The following is a 14,707-nucleotide window of genomic DNA, read 5'->3' on the forward strand; positions in this document are numbered from 1 at the left end:
TGCTAGGCGCCAGCCGAGGCAGCCCGCCGATCTACAAGCTTACACCGCCTCGGCATTGAAAGCTTGTAGATCGGCTATTTTTGGCAAAGAGGTTTGTAGAGGGAAAAGAAGAGCAGACTAACGTATTTGACGGTTCAAGTGGTTAAATGTCTGAAAATACACATTACTCCAATAGGATGACAGTGGTGCCAAACAAGACTAAGCTGTCTAAGAAATGGTTACACCCCGCCATTCCGAAACACCGCTATTCCGAACGTTGACTTCTAACCCTAACCCTACCCCTAACCCTAACCCTAACCCTTACCCTAACCCTAACCCTAACTAACCCTAACCCTACCCCTAACCCTACCCCTAACCCTAACCCTAACCCTAAACCTAACCCTAACCCTGCTTCGGAATAGCGGTGTTTCGGAATGGCGGACTGTTGCCCTAAGAAATCTATGAACATTTTTAATCTTCAACACAATTGCATACAATATGTAGTGGGGGTCCCTGCTTCATCTCTCTTTCAACTAAGGGGTCCTTGGCCTGAAAACGTTGAAGACCCCTGGTCTATAGCTATAGGATCATTATTCTACTGTTGAAATGAATGGATTATAAATATAACTGTGCATCAGTTTGTGACTTATGACATTTGTGTTTGACCTTCAGGGTGGATCCACTGTTGAGGGAGTTGATCAGGATCCTGATGCAGAGAACTTCACCTTCTCTACGAGACCACACCATGTTAGCGTGTTACCAGAGGGTAGGAAATTAACCAACACACCATTTTAGAGTGTTACCAGAGGGTAGGAATTTAACCAACACACCATGTTAGCGTGTTACCAGAGGGTAGGAAATTAACCAACACACCGTGTTAGCGTGTTACCAGAGGGTAGGAAATTAACCAACACACCATGTTAGAGTGTTACCAGAGGGTAGGAAATTAACCAACACACCATGTTAGTGTTACCAGAGGGTAGGAATTTAACCAACACACCATGTTAGTGTTACCAGAGGGTAGGAATTTAACCAACACATGTTAGTGTTACCAGAGGGTAGGAATTTAACCCATACACCATGTTAGAGTGTTAACAGAGGGTAGGAATTTAACACGCACACACCATACATATATATCCTAAACACCACAAGAATTGACCCTAACATCAAAGGGCCATTAACACTATAACGATGACCATATGGTTCACCATTGTATTTCATAGTGCTCAGTGTGAACTGCCCTCAACACCACAAAACAACACTTTTGGGACATTAAAAACGGGTTCTGTATGGGCATATTGTTAATGTTATTTTAATTGAATGGTTAATTGGAAATGTTATTAATTAATTGATTGTGTTTTCCTTTAATAATTATATCTGAAACACAATGGAATTTCTTTTGACAGACGTTTATTAATATGCATTTGAGGCAATAAAGATGTCATGAAATCAAATCCCACCTTGTCGTGTTTTTGGATGACATAGGATTAGTTATGTTTTTGACAGTATTATTTTACATTATTTTGTCATAGGATAGTGTCATATGATTTTCTTTTTTTTACTATATTAATGGTTGTATTGAATGTAGTAAATTATGACATGAAGGTTTTTATGTTGTAACAAAGACTATGGAATAGAAGTGGTTGGAATCTATTTTATGTAAGTTTCAAGTCAAACAGGCAGGATGCTGTCTAGAATCAGTTAAAAAAGTGAATGCAGTTGATAAGTATGTGGCTCGGCTTATAATTGTTCATTATTGTGATATGCTGCATGCCATGAGTGATATTTTTCAGTTAAACTGCATGGCATGAGTGATATTATTCAGTTAAACATTTACGTTTGGGTTTTAGTACGACACGTCTGAAACTTTATAGCCATTAATTAGTTTAATGTAAAGACCAAAATGGTTGTAAAACCCCAAGTTTGATTCGAAAATAACTTTTCTAATCAAATTACTCATATATAAATGGTAAATGGTGCATGTACAGGTATATAGCACCTTTCTCCAAGGTGCTTTATGATGGAAAAAATAGAAACCACATTAATAAATATGCGAATATTTAAATATTTGTATGTTTTGACCTGCGGTTTCTTGCCTCGACTTCAAATATGACCTAAAATATCTTCTAGGTGTGAAAGTCCTGGTGGTGTAGAGGTAACACACAGGACTCGTAAGCAGATGGTTGGGGGTTTGAATCCGGGTCTCAGCATCTTCATATTTTTGTCCATAAGAGGAGTCTAGCCTGCCTCCCTCAGGTGGTAGAGGGAGGGGCTTAAAAAAAAAAAAAAGTTTTGTTTGCTTTTTCCTTATCCCCTTCTTCCCTGCCTCCTCCTTTCGTCACCGCCAGCTCTTCTTCTCTGCCCACTTTCGTCCCTCCTTTCGTCACCGCCAGCTCTCCTTCTCTGCCCACTTTCGTCGCCGCTAGCCTGCGGCACCGTCGCTTTTGGAATCTCGTAAGTGTCTGACATTTTACTTTCTGATGTTTCCCATCTTTCGGGGATTTGCCAGTTCTGCTTTGACCTTTCGGAAATTCTCCATTTTGCCATCTTTTAGGTTTCTTCTTTGCACTTTCACCATCTTTCGGGGTTTCTTTGCATGATTTACCCATGTGCTCTCTTTCTGGGTTTTTTCTTGAACCATTTTCAGCCTGTACCTTCACCATTTGTGAGGTTCGAACTCGCAGTCTTTGAACTTTGAGTCTTTTTTCTTAACCACTGCACCACTGGTTCATACTTAATCTGTTGTCTTGCATGTTTTTAAGTGAAAGATCAGAGGTAAAGGTACAAAACTTTGGAAAATCCCTAACCTGGGATTGAACTAGGAACCTTCTGCTTCTGCATCCAGTAACTTCTCCACCACACTACCATGGCTCATACAGGATTTGCTCTCCTGCACAATTTCAAGTAAATATTAGTTAAAGTTATAGGAACAATGTAAGATTTTAAATGATTTCCTTGACATTTGCCAGGATTGAACTAGCAACCTTCTGGGCTAAAGGCTTTAGCCTTAACCACTACTCTATGAAGGTCTGTTTGAAATCTCTTCTTTTGCACATTTTCACTATAAGATTAAATAAAGGTGCAAGAGTGAGATAAAAACAAGAAGGATTCCTTGCTGGATTTGATCTAGGATCCTAAGGATTGCCAGTCAGGGATCTTACCACTGAACCACTGGAACTTTCAAAGTATATTCTTTCAAGTTTAAATAAAGCTAAAAGAACTAGATGAAAAACGGAGAATATTCCATGCTGGTTTTGAACCCAAAACCTCCTGCTTATAAGGGCTGCAACTTAACCATTATACTATCAAATCTGATATCTGGTCTGTCCAATTTTACAGATTTTACTGAAAGATGAAGTTACAAAAGCCAGGCAAAAGTAAGGTAACAGAGCCAGATAAAACTGACAGAAAGTGATAATCCAGGATTGAACTGACAACCTCCTGGCAGCAAGACCCAGACCATAACCACTCCTCCAACTATGGCTAACTTTTTGTTGTGTCTCTTGCACATTTTTAATAAAAGATCAGAAAATGTGTATGAGTAATGTAAAAGGTGGAGAATATCTATGCTGGGTTTTACCAAAGACTTGCGAACTATGTTTTTACCATTGCACTCAACCACCAGGGTAAAACTTTAATTAACATCCTTGACTATAGCAAGATTTGAACTAGTGACCTCCTGGTCATGAGACTTTTGACTTGATTTGATTTAATCTAGGACCCTTTGGATTGCCAGTCAGGGATCTTACCACTGCACCACTGGAACCTTCCAAGTATCTCCTTTCAAGGTTAAATAAAGCTAAAAGAACAAGATGAAATACGGAGAAAATTCCATGCTGGTTTTGAACCCAAAACCTCCTGTTAATAAGGGCTGCATCTTAACCACTAGACCATTGAATCTAATATCTGGTCTGTCTAATTGCAGTTTTTAATGAAAGATGAAGAACATCCTGATTATCCACTGCATCAAAAAGCCAAATAGAAAGAGGAAATAAAGAAAGATAGAATAAATAAACAACACATGGTTCTGCTTGTGGTAATGCCGGTTCAACCTTGAAAAATACACCTAGCAGTTTCGAACCCAGAACCTTCAGAATATAAAACCTGCACCTTAACCACTACCCCACCATGGCTTGTCATGATGAGCTCATTTGTATGTTTTGTTTATTAAAACATTACATAAAGGTATAAAGGTAAACTATGTTTTTATCATTGCACCAACTGTAATTTGCACCTCATTTGGTCTCTTGTGTTTTCTTCAATGTAAGATTAGATAAATGTAAAATATCTAGGTAAAAGTTGGAGAACAGGCAATATCAGTTTTGAACCCAGGAGTTTCTACATTGCAGGTCTGTTTCTTAACCACTATACCACCAACTCACTGCGATAATTGACTGGTTTTCTTTTCAAAATGTTAGTAAAAGATAGGGTTACAACTTAAGAGCCAGTTGAAACTTCGGGAAACTGTCCGGTCTGGAATTGAACAAGGGGCCTTATGTTTTTCAATCACATTTCTTCACCACTGCACCATCATGGCTTATATTTAAACCGTCACCTTGCACAGTTTCCAGTGAAAGATTAGTTAAAGGGGCCCCACCATGCTTTTCAAAATATATATTTGATATAAATGTTTGTCCATATAGAGTTTTGTACAGGTTTTAGCCTAAACAACCACTCTGATATTTAAATTTCCATGTTCTGTCTGTCTCTAATTCCAAGCCATTTCAGATGCAATACCAAGACGTACTTTGTTTGCAACACGGCACTGTCTTTGGGCTAAAATTGGAACGATACAGCGAAGATCAGCATGGTACCACAATGAGAACCGTGTAGAGTCAATCCAATCCAAGCCAATGTTAGTACCACTTTACCTCATGGTTCCAACTCATATAAATATATAGTGTCAATAGAATATTGCCTCCCGAAAAGTACCGCCCCCTTCTCGAGGGGTTCGATTTCAAAAGAGTACCGTTCAGACCTGCCCATTCAGAAAATCACTGAAATGAAAGGCAAGGCTTAGGCCGGCTACAGACCTAAAGGCACAAAAACGAGTGCGTGTCGTGTGGGGGAGGCGGGGGGCAGACACAGCACAATGCATTGCGGATGGAAGTCGAGTGGTTTGAAGTCGAGTGCGAGTCGTGTGGTGTTGTGTGGTTGCGTCCAACTTGCTCACGACTCGCACTAGACTTCAAACCACTGGACTTCCATCCGCAATGCATTGTGCTGTCTCTGCCCCCCGCCTCCCCCACACAACTCTCACTCAACTTGTGCGTTCCAGTCTGAGTGCAGCCTCAGAGTTAATGAATGGGTTTTTTGGGGGGCTGGAAGAGACACTGGGAAGACCATGAAAAAAAATTAAAAATGTGAAATTCATGGTGGGGCCCCTTAAAAGTGGGCATTGTACCCAGAACCTTCAGTGCACAAGACTTGTGTCTATACCACTGCTCCACTAGTTCTTGTGGTAGTTCCAGTTTGAACTCGGAAAAACATGGTCAATGGATTCGAACCCAGAACCATCAACATGAAAGACTTGTTTCTTAACCACTACGCCACCATGGTTCCCACCCATCCTCTCGCATGATCTTGACTAAAATATCACATGGCAATAAGGCCCATTCCATAACCACGACTACATCAAAGTTAACTCAATGAAACTACTCTTGTACGTTTTTAAAGGGGTCCCACCATGCATATGGTAATATCTTATATAAATATTGGTCCATAATACATGTTATACATGATTTAGTCTAAACACCCACTCGGATATTTAAATATTATATTATGCTCTCTAATTCCAAGCAATTTCAGATGCAATACCAAAATGCTCTTTGCTGGCACCAGGGCACTATTTTCAGGTTATCATTCGAACCATTCATAGAAGATTGAAGTTAGGCAACGTAAGTCAATTAAACCATGTAGAGTCAATCCATTCAAGCCAATTTTAGTACCACTTTACCTCATGGTTCCGTCTCACATTCTAATTCTATGTCTTTACCACTGCACCACCTGTAGTTTGCATTTCATGTGTTCTCTTGCGTGCTCTTCAGTGTAAGATTAGATGAGGGTAAAAGAGTCTGGTAAAAGTTAGAGAAAACGTGATGCTGGATTTGAACTCAGAACCATATGTGCAAGGATGTGTTAGATTTTACACTTTTTAGTGAAATATTACACAGTTAAAGACATTACACATAAGCTACTTAATAAAATTATGGCCAGTATTTACAATCATTATTATTGAGTAATATTGGCTTGTAATTACATTACTATGACTCATATTAGTTCATTTAATGTAATTTATATTCTAATACTGTGTTTCTTCAACATAAGTCATATATTATCCACAACACAACTTGTTTTAAGTTTAATTTCAATGTCCAAATCAAGAATATGCATATTTCCAATTTTGGTTTTATTGATAATATCATACATAATATATTCAATGGAGTGGTTCAAGTTTTTTTTACATATTTCATATGAGTTGGAACCATGAGGTAAAGTGGTACTAAAATTGGCTTGTATTGGATTGACTCTACATGGTTTATATTATGGTACCATGCTAATCTTCTCTGTATCCCAATTTTAGCTCAATGTTAGCTACCCATCGCCAAAGAAGGCCATTTATGTATTGCATCTGCAATGGCTAGTAATTAGAGACAGACAGAACATGAAATATAAATATCTGAAATGATGTTAAGGCTAAAACCTGTATAAAGCCATGTAACCCCAATCTTTGACTAAAATTTTCAAACCAGTTAAGTATCACAGTAATTAATGGTGTAGTGGTTTAAATACAGGTACCGGTATTGACTGTTCCCCATCTTTACCTAGCTATTTTACATTTATCTAATCTTACATTGAAGAACACACAAGAGACCATATGAGGTGCAAACTACAGTTGGTGCAATGGTATAAACAGAGTTTGCAACATTAAAGTCCTTGGTTCAAACCCATATAGATATTCTCCACCTTTTACAATACTCATGCATCTTTTTCTGATCTTTTAGTAAAAATGTGCAAGAGACATGAAAAAATGTCAAGTGTTGTTGAAGGAGTGGTTATGATATGGGCCTTGTCGCCAAGAGGTTGTTGGTTCAATCCTGGGAAAGATCTTTCTGTCACTTTTATCTGGCTCTGTTACCCTTATCTAATCTTTTAATCAAGAACATGCGGGGGGACTTAACAGAATGAGCCATGGTGGAGCAGTGGTTAAGGTACAGTTCTTACAATCTGAGGGTTCTGGGTTCTAAACCACTAGGTGTGTTTTTGAAGTTTGAACCGGCATTACCACAAGCAGAACCATTTGTTGTTTATTTATTCTATCTTTCTTTATTTGGCTTTTTGATGCAGTGGATAATCAGGATGTTCTTGGCCAGCAAGATATTAGATTCAATAGTCTAGTGGTTGAGATGCAGCCCTTGAAAACAGGAGTTTTTGGGTTCAAAACCAGCATGGAATTTTCTGTTTCATCTAGTTCTTTTAGCTTTATTTCACCTTGAAAGAAAATGCCTCAAAGGTTCCAGTGGTGCAGTGGTAAGATCCCGGACTGGCAATCCATAGGGTCCTGGTTCAAATTCAGCAAGGAATCATTCTAGTTTTTATCTCACACTTGCACCTTTATTTAATCTTATATTGAAAATGTGCAAAAGAAAAAGTTTAGAATAAACCTTCATAGAGTAGTGGTTAAGGCAAAAGCCTTAAGACCAGGATGTCACGAGTTCAAACCTGATGAATGTCAAGGATGTTATTTAAAATCTTACTTTGTTCCTATAGCTTTAACTAATATTTATTTGAAATTGTGCAGGAAACCACTTATGTAAAAGCCATGGTAGTGTGGTGGAGAAATTACTGGGCTAACAAGCAGAAGGTTCCAAGCTCAATCCCTGATTAGGGATTTTTCAAAGTTTTACCTGGCTCTTGTACCTGTACCTCTGATCTTTCACTTAAAAATGTGCACAACAACAGATTAAGTATGAACCAGTGGTGCAGTGGTTAAGAAAAATGCCTCCGAGTTCAAAGACTGCGAGTTCAAACCTCACCAATGGTGAAGGTAGAGTCTGAAAATGGTTCAAGAAAAAACCCAGAAAGAGGGTACATTGGTAAATCATGCAAAGAAACCCCGAAAGATGGTGAAAGTGCGAACCATGCAAAGAAGAAACCCGAAAGATTGGTCAAATGGAGAATTCCGAAACATGGTCTAAGCGGACTTGGCAAGTCCCCGAAAGATGATAAACATCAGAGAATCAGATGTCAGACACTAACGAGATTCCGAAAGTGCCAGCCCAAGCTGGCAGAGACAAAAGTAGGCAGAGAAGAAAAGCTGGCGGTGATGAAAGGAAGAAGAGAAAAGGAGCAGGGAAGAAGGGGAAAAGCAATACAAAACTTTATTTTATTTAAATTTTAAGCACCTCCCGAGGCGGTCTAGACTCCTCTTATGGACAAAAATTAAAGCTGCTGAGGCCCAGATTCAAACCCCAAACCTTCCACTTGCAAGTCCTGTGTGTTACCTCTACACCACCAGGTCTTTCACACCCAAGCAATATTTTAGGTCATATTTGAAGTAAAAGCAAGAAACGGCAGGCCAAAACATACAAACATTTAAGTATTCGCATATTTATTCATGTGGTTTCTATTTTTTCCATCATAAAGCGCCTTAGAGAAAGGTGTTATATACATGCACCATTTACAATTTTTATGAGTAATTTGATTAGAAAAGTTATTTTCTAATCAAACTTGGGGTTTTACATCCATTTTGGTCTTTACATTAAACTAATTAATGGCTATAAAGTTTCAGACGGTGTCGTATTACCCCCAAACGTAAATGTTTAACTGAAAAATATCACTCATCATGCCATGCAGCATCACATTAATGAACAATTATAAGCTGAGCCATATAGTTACCAGTAAGACTCCCTAATCGGGAGATAAGCGACCGTCAGGTCACAGCGTGATTTTTGGGCAAAATGTGTAGGAGCAGTGTCCAAAAATGTGGTTGGAAAAATCAGCCTGATGGTGGCACTATATGGGACATCCATATTGATGAGATGAGTGTAGACATACTGTGTACCGATTTGCGTGATTTTAGGGCAAAATCTGTAGGAACAGTGTCCAAAAATGTGTTTGAAAAATCGGCCTGATGGTGGCGCTATATAGGACATCCATGTTGATGACATGAGTGTAGACATACTGTGTAGCGATTTGCGTGATTTTAGGGCACAATGTGTAGGAGCAGTGTCCAAAAATGTGTTTTAAAAAATCAGCCTGAAGGTGGCGCTAAATGGGAGAGATCGGTGTTGATGACATGAGTGTAGACATACTGTGTAGCGATTCGCGTGATTTTAGGGCAAAATGTGTAGGAGTAGTGTCCAAAAATGTGTTTTAAAAAATCGGCCTGAAGGTGACGTTAAATGGGAGAGATCCATGTTGATGATATGAGTGTAGACATACTGTGTAGCGATTTGCGTGATTTTAGGGCAAAATCTGTAGGAGTAGTGTCCAAAAATGTGTTCTGCAAGAATTGGCCTCACGGTGGCGCTAGAAGAGGGCCATGTGAGAGATGGGTGGAGGTTGTGGTTTGGCAGGCAAGGAGTGTGTGTGCAAAATTTGGCATGGATCGGGGCAACGGTTGCGGAGATATGAGCAGGGCAAAAGTGTGACGTGTGACGTGTGACAGACAGACTGACTGGCGGACGGACTCACAGCTGGTCGAGGTTTTGACAGTAACTGCGACCTGATGGTCGCAATCAACTGCATTCACCTGCATTCACTTTTTTAACTGATTCAAGACAGCATTCTGCCTGTTTGACTTGAAACTTACATAAAATAGATTCCAACCACTTCTACTCAATGTCTTTGTTACAACATAAAAACCTTCATGTCATAATTTACTACGTTCAATACATCCATTAATATAGTAAAAAAAACTCATATACGATGTATATATGTAATATAATACTGTCAAAAACATACTGTAATATAATACTGTCAAAAACATATAACTTACTTAACCCTATGTCATCCACAAACACGACAAGGTGGGTTTTGATTTCATGACATCTTTATTGCCTCAAATGCATATTAATAAACGTCTGTCAAAAGAAATTCCATTGTGTTTCTTTGTGTCGTGAGTGTGTGTGTGTGCGTGTGTGTGTGTGTGTGTGTGTGTGTGTGTGTGTGTGTGTGTGTGTGTGTGTGTGTGTGTGAGGAGAGCAGATATAATTATTAAAGGAAAACACAATCAATAATACATTAATTAATAACATTTCCAATTAACCATTCAATTAAAATAACATTAACAACATGGCCGTATAGAACCCGTTTTTAATGTCCCAAAAGTGTCGTTTTGTGGTGTTAAGGGCAGTTCACACTGAGCACTATGAAATACAATGGTGAACCATATGGTCATAGTTATAGAGTGAATGGCCCTTTGATGTTAGGGTAAATTCTTGTGTTGTTTAGGATATATATGTATGGTGTGTGGGTTAAATTCCTACCCTCTGGTAACACTAACATGGTGTGTTGGTTAAATTCCTACCCTCTGGTAACACTAACATGGTGTGGTCTCGTAGAAAAGGTGAAGTTCTCTGCATCAGGATCCTGATCCACTCCCTCAACAGTGGATCCACCCTGAAGGTCAAACACAAAGGTCATAAGTCACAAACTGATAAACAGTTATATTTGTAATCCATTCATTTCAACAGTAGTATAATGATCAGATACTATAGCTATAGACAGTTATATCTATAATCTATTCATTTCAACAGTAGTATAATGATCAGATACTATATCTATAGACAGTTATATCTATAATCTATTCATTTCAACAGTAGCATAATGATCAGATAGCTATAGACAGTTATATCTATAATCCATCCAAGGACACATTTTATAGTATAATTACTCAGATTCCTTGTTCCCTGTCTCAATCTGAAGGGATGGAAGAAAGGCTACTTTGTTGATTTTCTTTTACCTTGCACGTCTGGTTACATTTGGTAATGTGAGTTATTTGTTATTTGTGTTTTGATGATAGTTATGGTCCGACCAAAAGCACATTCGGTGTTTTCATATTTGCTAATGTGGCCCCCTTTGAAAAAGGTTTGGACACCCCTCATTTAGGAGGTCTAAATTGGCCTCAAATCTTAATGGGAGGAGAACGGCCCTGTGTGAGTGATTCAGATTGTAAGTACGCCTGTGTTGAAAGAAGTTATTCATTTATAATCAGTGACCTGCTGCCATTTGCTATACAGCATTTACCCTAGAACACTCACAGCCTAGAACACTCACAGCCATGGTACTTTGTTTCAGTAAAATAGTCTGATAACAACAAAATGATGCTCAAATTGGGGCAGAGGTTCTTCCTTGACCTACTGGGAGTGTGCATGCAGAGTTTGAGCTGCACTCGCACATGCGCACACGTCGTTCACACAGTGTGAAGGGAGCGGTGCCGTTCATGAGTTAACAACACACATTGAGCACTTTGTGCCAAGATGTAGGCCAGATGTAGGCCACGCTTCAGAGCCCGGACAAAGCCAGATGTTGGAGCTTAGCTCCTTCCAGGAGCACGCTTATAAACGACATCTGTCCCATCTGCACTGGGACCACAACGCTACACCATTGATAAATAACATCATAATCAAACAATAGATTAAAACCTGGATCAGTGACGTTACAATGAAGGCATTTAGCAGACACTCCAGAGCGACTTACACATAGACCTACAGTACATAGAATGCAGAGAGATGGTGCCTCAGTAAACTATAGGATCACATACTGTAGAGGGGGTCACAAACAATAGGCCTACAGTACATAGAATGCAGAGAGATGGTGCCTCAGTAAACTATAGGATCACATACTGTAGAGGGGGTCACAAACAATAGGCCTACAGTACATAGAATGCAGAGAGATGGTGCCTCAGTAAACTATAGGATCACATACTGTAGAGGGGGTCACCAACAATAGGCCTACAGTACATAGAATGCAGAGAGATAAGTGTAGTGCCTCAGTACACTATAGGATCACATAGAGACAGTGTAGTGTCTCAGTAAACTATAGGATCACATAGAGACAGTGTAGTGTCTCAGTAAACTATAGGATCACATACTGTAGAGGGGGTCACAAACAATAGACCTACAGTACATAGAATGCAGAGAGATGGTGCCTCAGTAAACTATAGGATCACATACTGTAGAGGGGGTCACAAACAATAGACCTACAGTACATAGAATGCAGAGAGATGGTGCCTCAGTAAACTATAGGATCACATACTGTAGAGGGGGTCACAAACAATAGACCTACAGTACATAGAATGCAGAGAGATAAGTGTAGTGCCTCAGTACACTATAGGATCACATAGAGACAGTGTAGTGTCTCAGTAAACTATAGGATCACATAGAGACAGTGTAGTGTCTCAGTAAACTATAGGATCACATACTGTAGAGGGGGTCACAAACAATAGACCTACAGTACATAGAATGCAGAGAGATGGTGCCTCAGTAAACTATAGGATCACATACTGTAGAGGGGGTCACAAACAATAGACCTACAGTACATAGAATGCAGAGAGATAAGTGTAGTGCCTCAGTAAACTATAGGATCACATAGAGACAGTGTAGTGTCTCAGTAAACTATAGGATCACATACTGTAGAGGGGGTCACAAACAATAGGCCTACAGTACATAGAATGCAGAGAGATGGTGCCTCAGTAAACAATAGGTTCACATAGAGACAGTGTAGTGCCTCAGTAAACTATAGGATTACATAGAGACAGTGTAGTGCCTCAGTAAACTATAGGATCACATACTGTAGAGGGGGTCACAAACAATAGACCTACAGTACATAGAATGCAGAGAGATGGTGCCTCAGTAAACTATAGGATCACATACTGTAGAGGGGGTCACAAACAATAGACCTACAGTACATAGAATGCAGAGAGATAAGTGTAGTGCCTCAGTAAACTATAGGATCACATAGAGACAGTGTAGTGTCTCAGTAAACTATAGGATCACATACTGTAGAGGGGGTCACAAACAATAGGCCTACAGTACATAGAATGCAGAGAGATGGTGCCTCAGTAAACTATAGGATCACATACTGTAGAGGGGGTCACAAACAATAGACCTACAGTACATAGAATGCAGAGAGATGGTGCCTCAGTAAACTATAGGATCACATACTGTAGAGGGGGTCACAAACAATAGACCTACAGTACATAGAATGCAGAGAGATAAGTGTAGTGCCTCAGTAAACTATAGGATCACATAGAGACAGTGTAGTGTCTCAGTAAACTATAGGATCACATACTGTAGAGGGGGTCACAAACAATAGGCCTACAGTACATAGAATGCAGAGAGATGGTGCCTCAGTAAACAATAGGTTCACATAGAGACAGTGTAGTGCCTCAGTAAACTATAGGATCACATAGAGACAGTGTAGTGCCTCAGTAAACTATAGGATCACATAGAGACAGTGTAGTGCCTCAGTAAACTATAGGATCACATACTGTAGAGGGGGTCACAAACATTTTACATTAACCACTTAATAACTTAACCAGCATCCCTATTCTAGTGCGAACATTCGCCAAAAATAGCAGATTTACAAGCTCACAACACGTCGCAGTGATTTGGTGAAGAGGGGAAAACCAATACAAGTAGCCAAAGGTCATGTTAAATGTCTGAAAATAAACATGAACATGAATCCAACACAACAACGATGACAGCGCTGTCAAACAAGTCTATGAAATCCATCAGAAGGTTTGATCTGTACACTGAAACTATGGGATAGCAGGTAAACAATGAACCTAGCATCAGTCTAAAGTGTGGTCAGGAAAAAACAAGCCTAAGTAAACACAAGAATGACCAGCATATACAGTATGTACATCTGCATGGTCGTCATATCTAGGTCAGTCACTAACATCAATCGAGCACATTGTGGAAGAGACACGCTCTCTTCTCCTCCAGGCTAGTTTGTTAGTCCAGTGGTTCTCAACCGTGACCCCCAAAATAATCATATTTGAACTGGGGACCCCCCACCCTGACAAGCACTGTCTTGTAATTGTAAGAGTTGAGGCATTACATTTAGTTTGACTCGGTTCCACAGATATTGTGAAAATAGCTGATCGACAAGCTCAAACCGCTGCGAGGGATTGTGAACTTGTAGATCGGACATTTTCAAAATGTTTTCCTCTTTCTTATATTATTTGACAATTTGGCCAATGTTTGACCAGTTTTTATAGTATAGTTAATTAATTTTGATACAATAACATTGATATTTTTCTTAAAAAGTAATGGTATTTACAGTAGACAGGTCAGGGGGGAGCCGGAGGCTACTCCCTCCAAAATCATGTGGGGACCCCCTTGGGGGTCCTGACCCACAGGTTGAGAACCACTTTGTTAGTGGAGCAGCCACAGCCCACTCTGTAGTCACTAATGTCAGCTGTTATGGTGGAAACACTGAGTGAAGGCTTACGGGGAGGGGTGTGCGATATGGAAAAATACAATATCACAATATTCTTCCAAGCTGTATCACAATAATACACAATCTCATTATGATTCTTTTTCATGTTGGTTTTTATGGTTATTTTTCAATTTACTTAACAGTACAACCATCTACAAGGTAAAACATAAATACAAGAAAAAGCAGTAACAGACCATTTAGACCAGTGGTCCTCAAAGTGGGGTCCAGGGACTCTCTGGGTTCCTTTTGGGAGGTCTAAATGGACCCTTACAAGTATGTA

The 14,707-nt window shown here is 39.5% G+C and overlaps 1 protein-coding gene across 1 annotated transcript in view; it reads right to left on the bottom strand.

Annotated features, from left to right (window-relative positions):
• Nucleotides 1–677: 677 nt before the first annotated feature.
• Nucleotides 678–14,707, bottom strand: part of LOC308279912 (NACHT, LRR and PYD domains-containing protein 3-like) — a gene marked incomplete at both ends in the record, with an annotated part of 56,275 nt that continues 42,245 nt past the window's right edge. The window contains 2 exons of the mRNA XM_080720133.1: nt 678–709; nt 10,511–10,602. Coding sequence (XP_080576259.1) covers nt 678–709; nt 10,511–10,602 — 124 coding nt within the window. The remainder of the gene's footprint in view (nt 710–10,510; nt 10,603–14,707) is intronic.

Source organism: Nannobrachium achirus, assembly GCF_963921795.1.
Source record: "Nannobrachium achirus genome assembly, chromosome: 24".
Taxonomy (NCBI): domain Eukaryota; kingdom Metazoa; phylum Chordata; class Actinopteri; order Myctophiformes; family Myctophidae; genus Nannobrachium; species Nannobrachium achirus.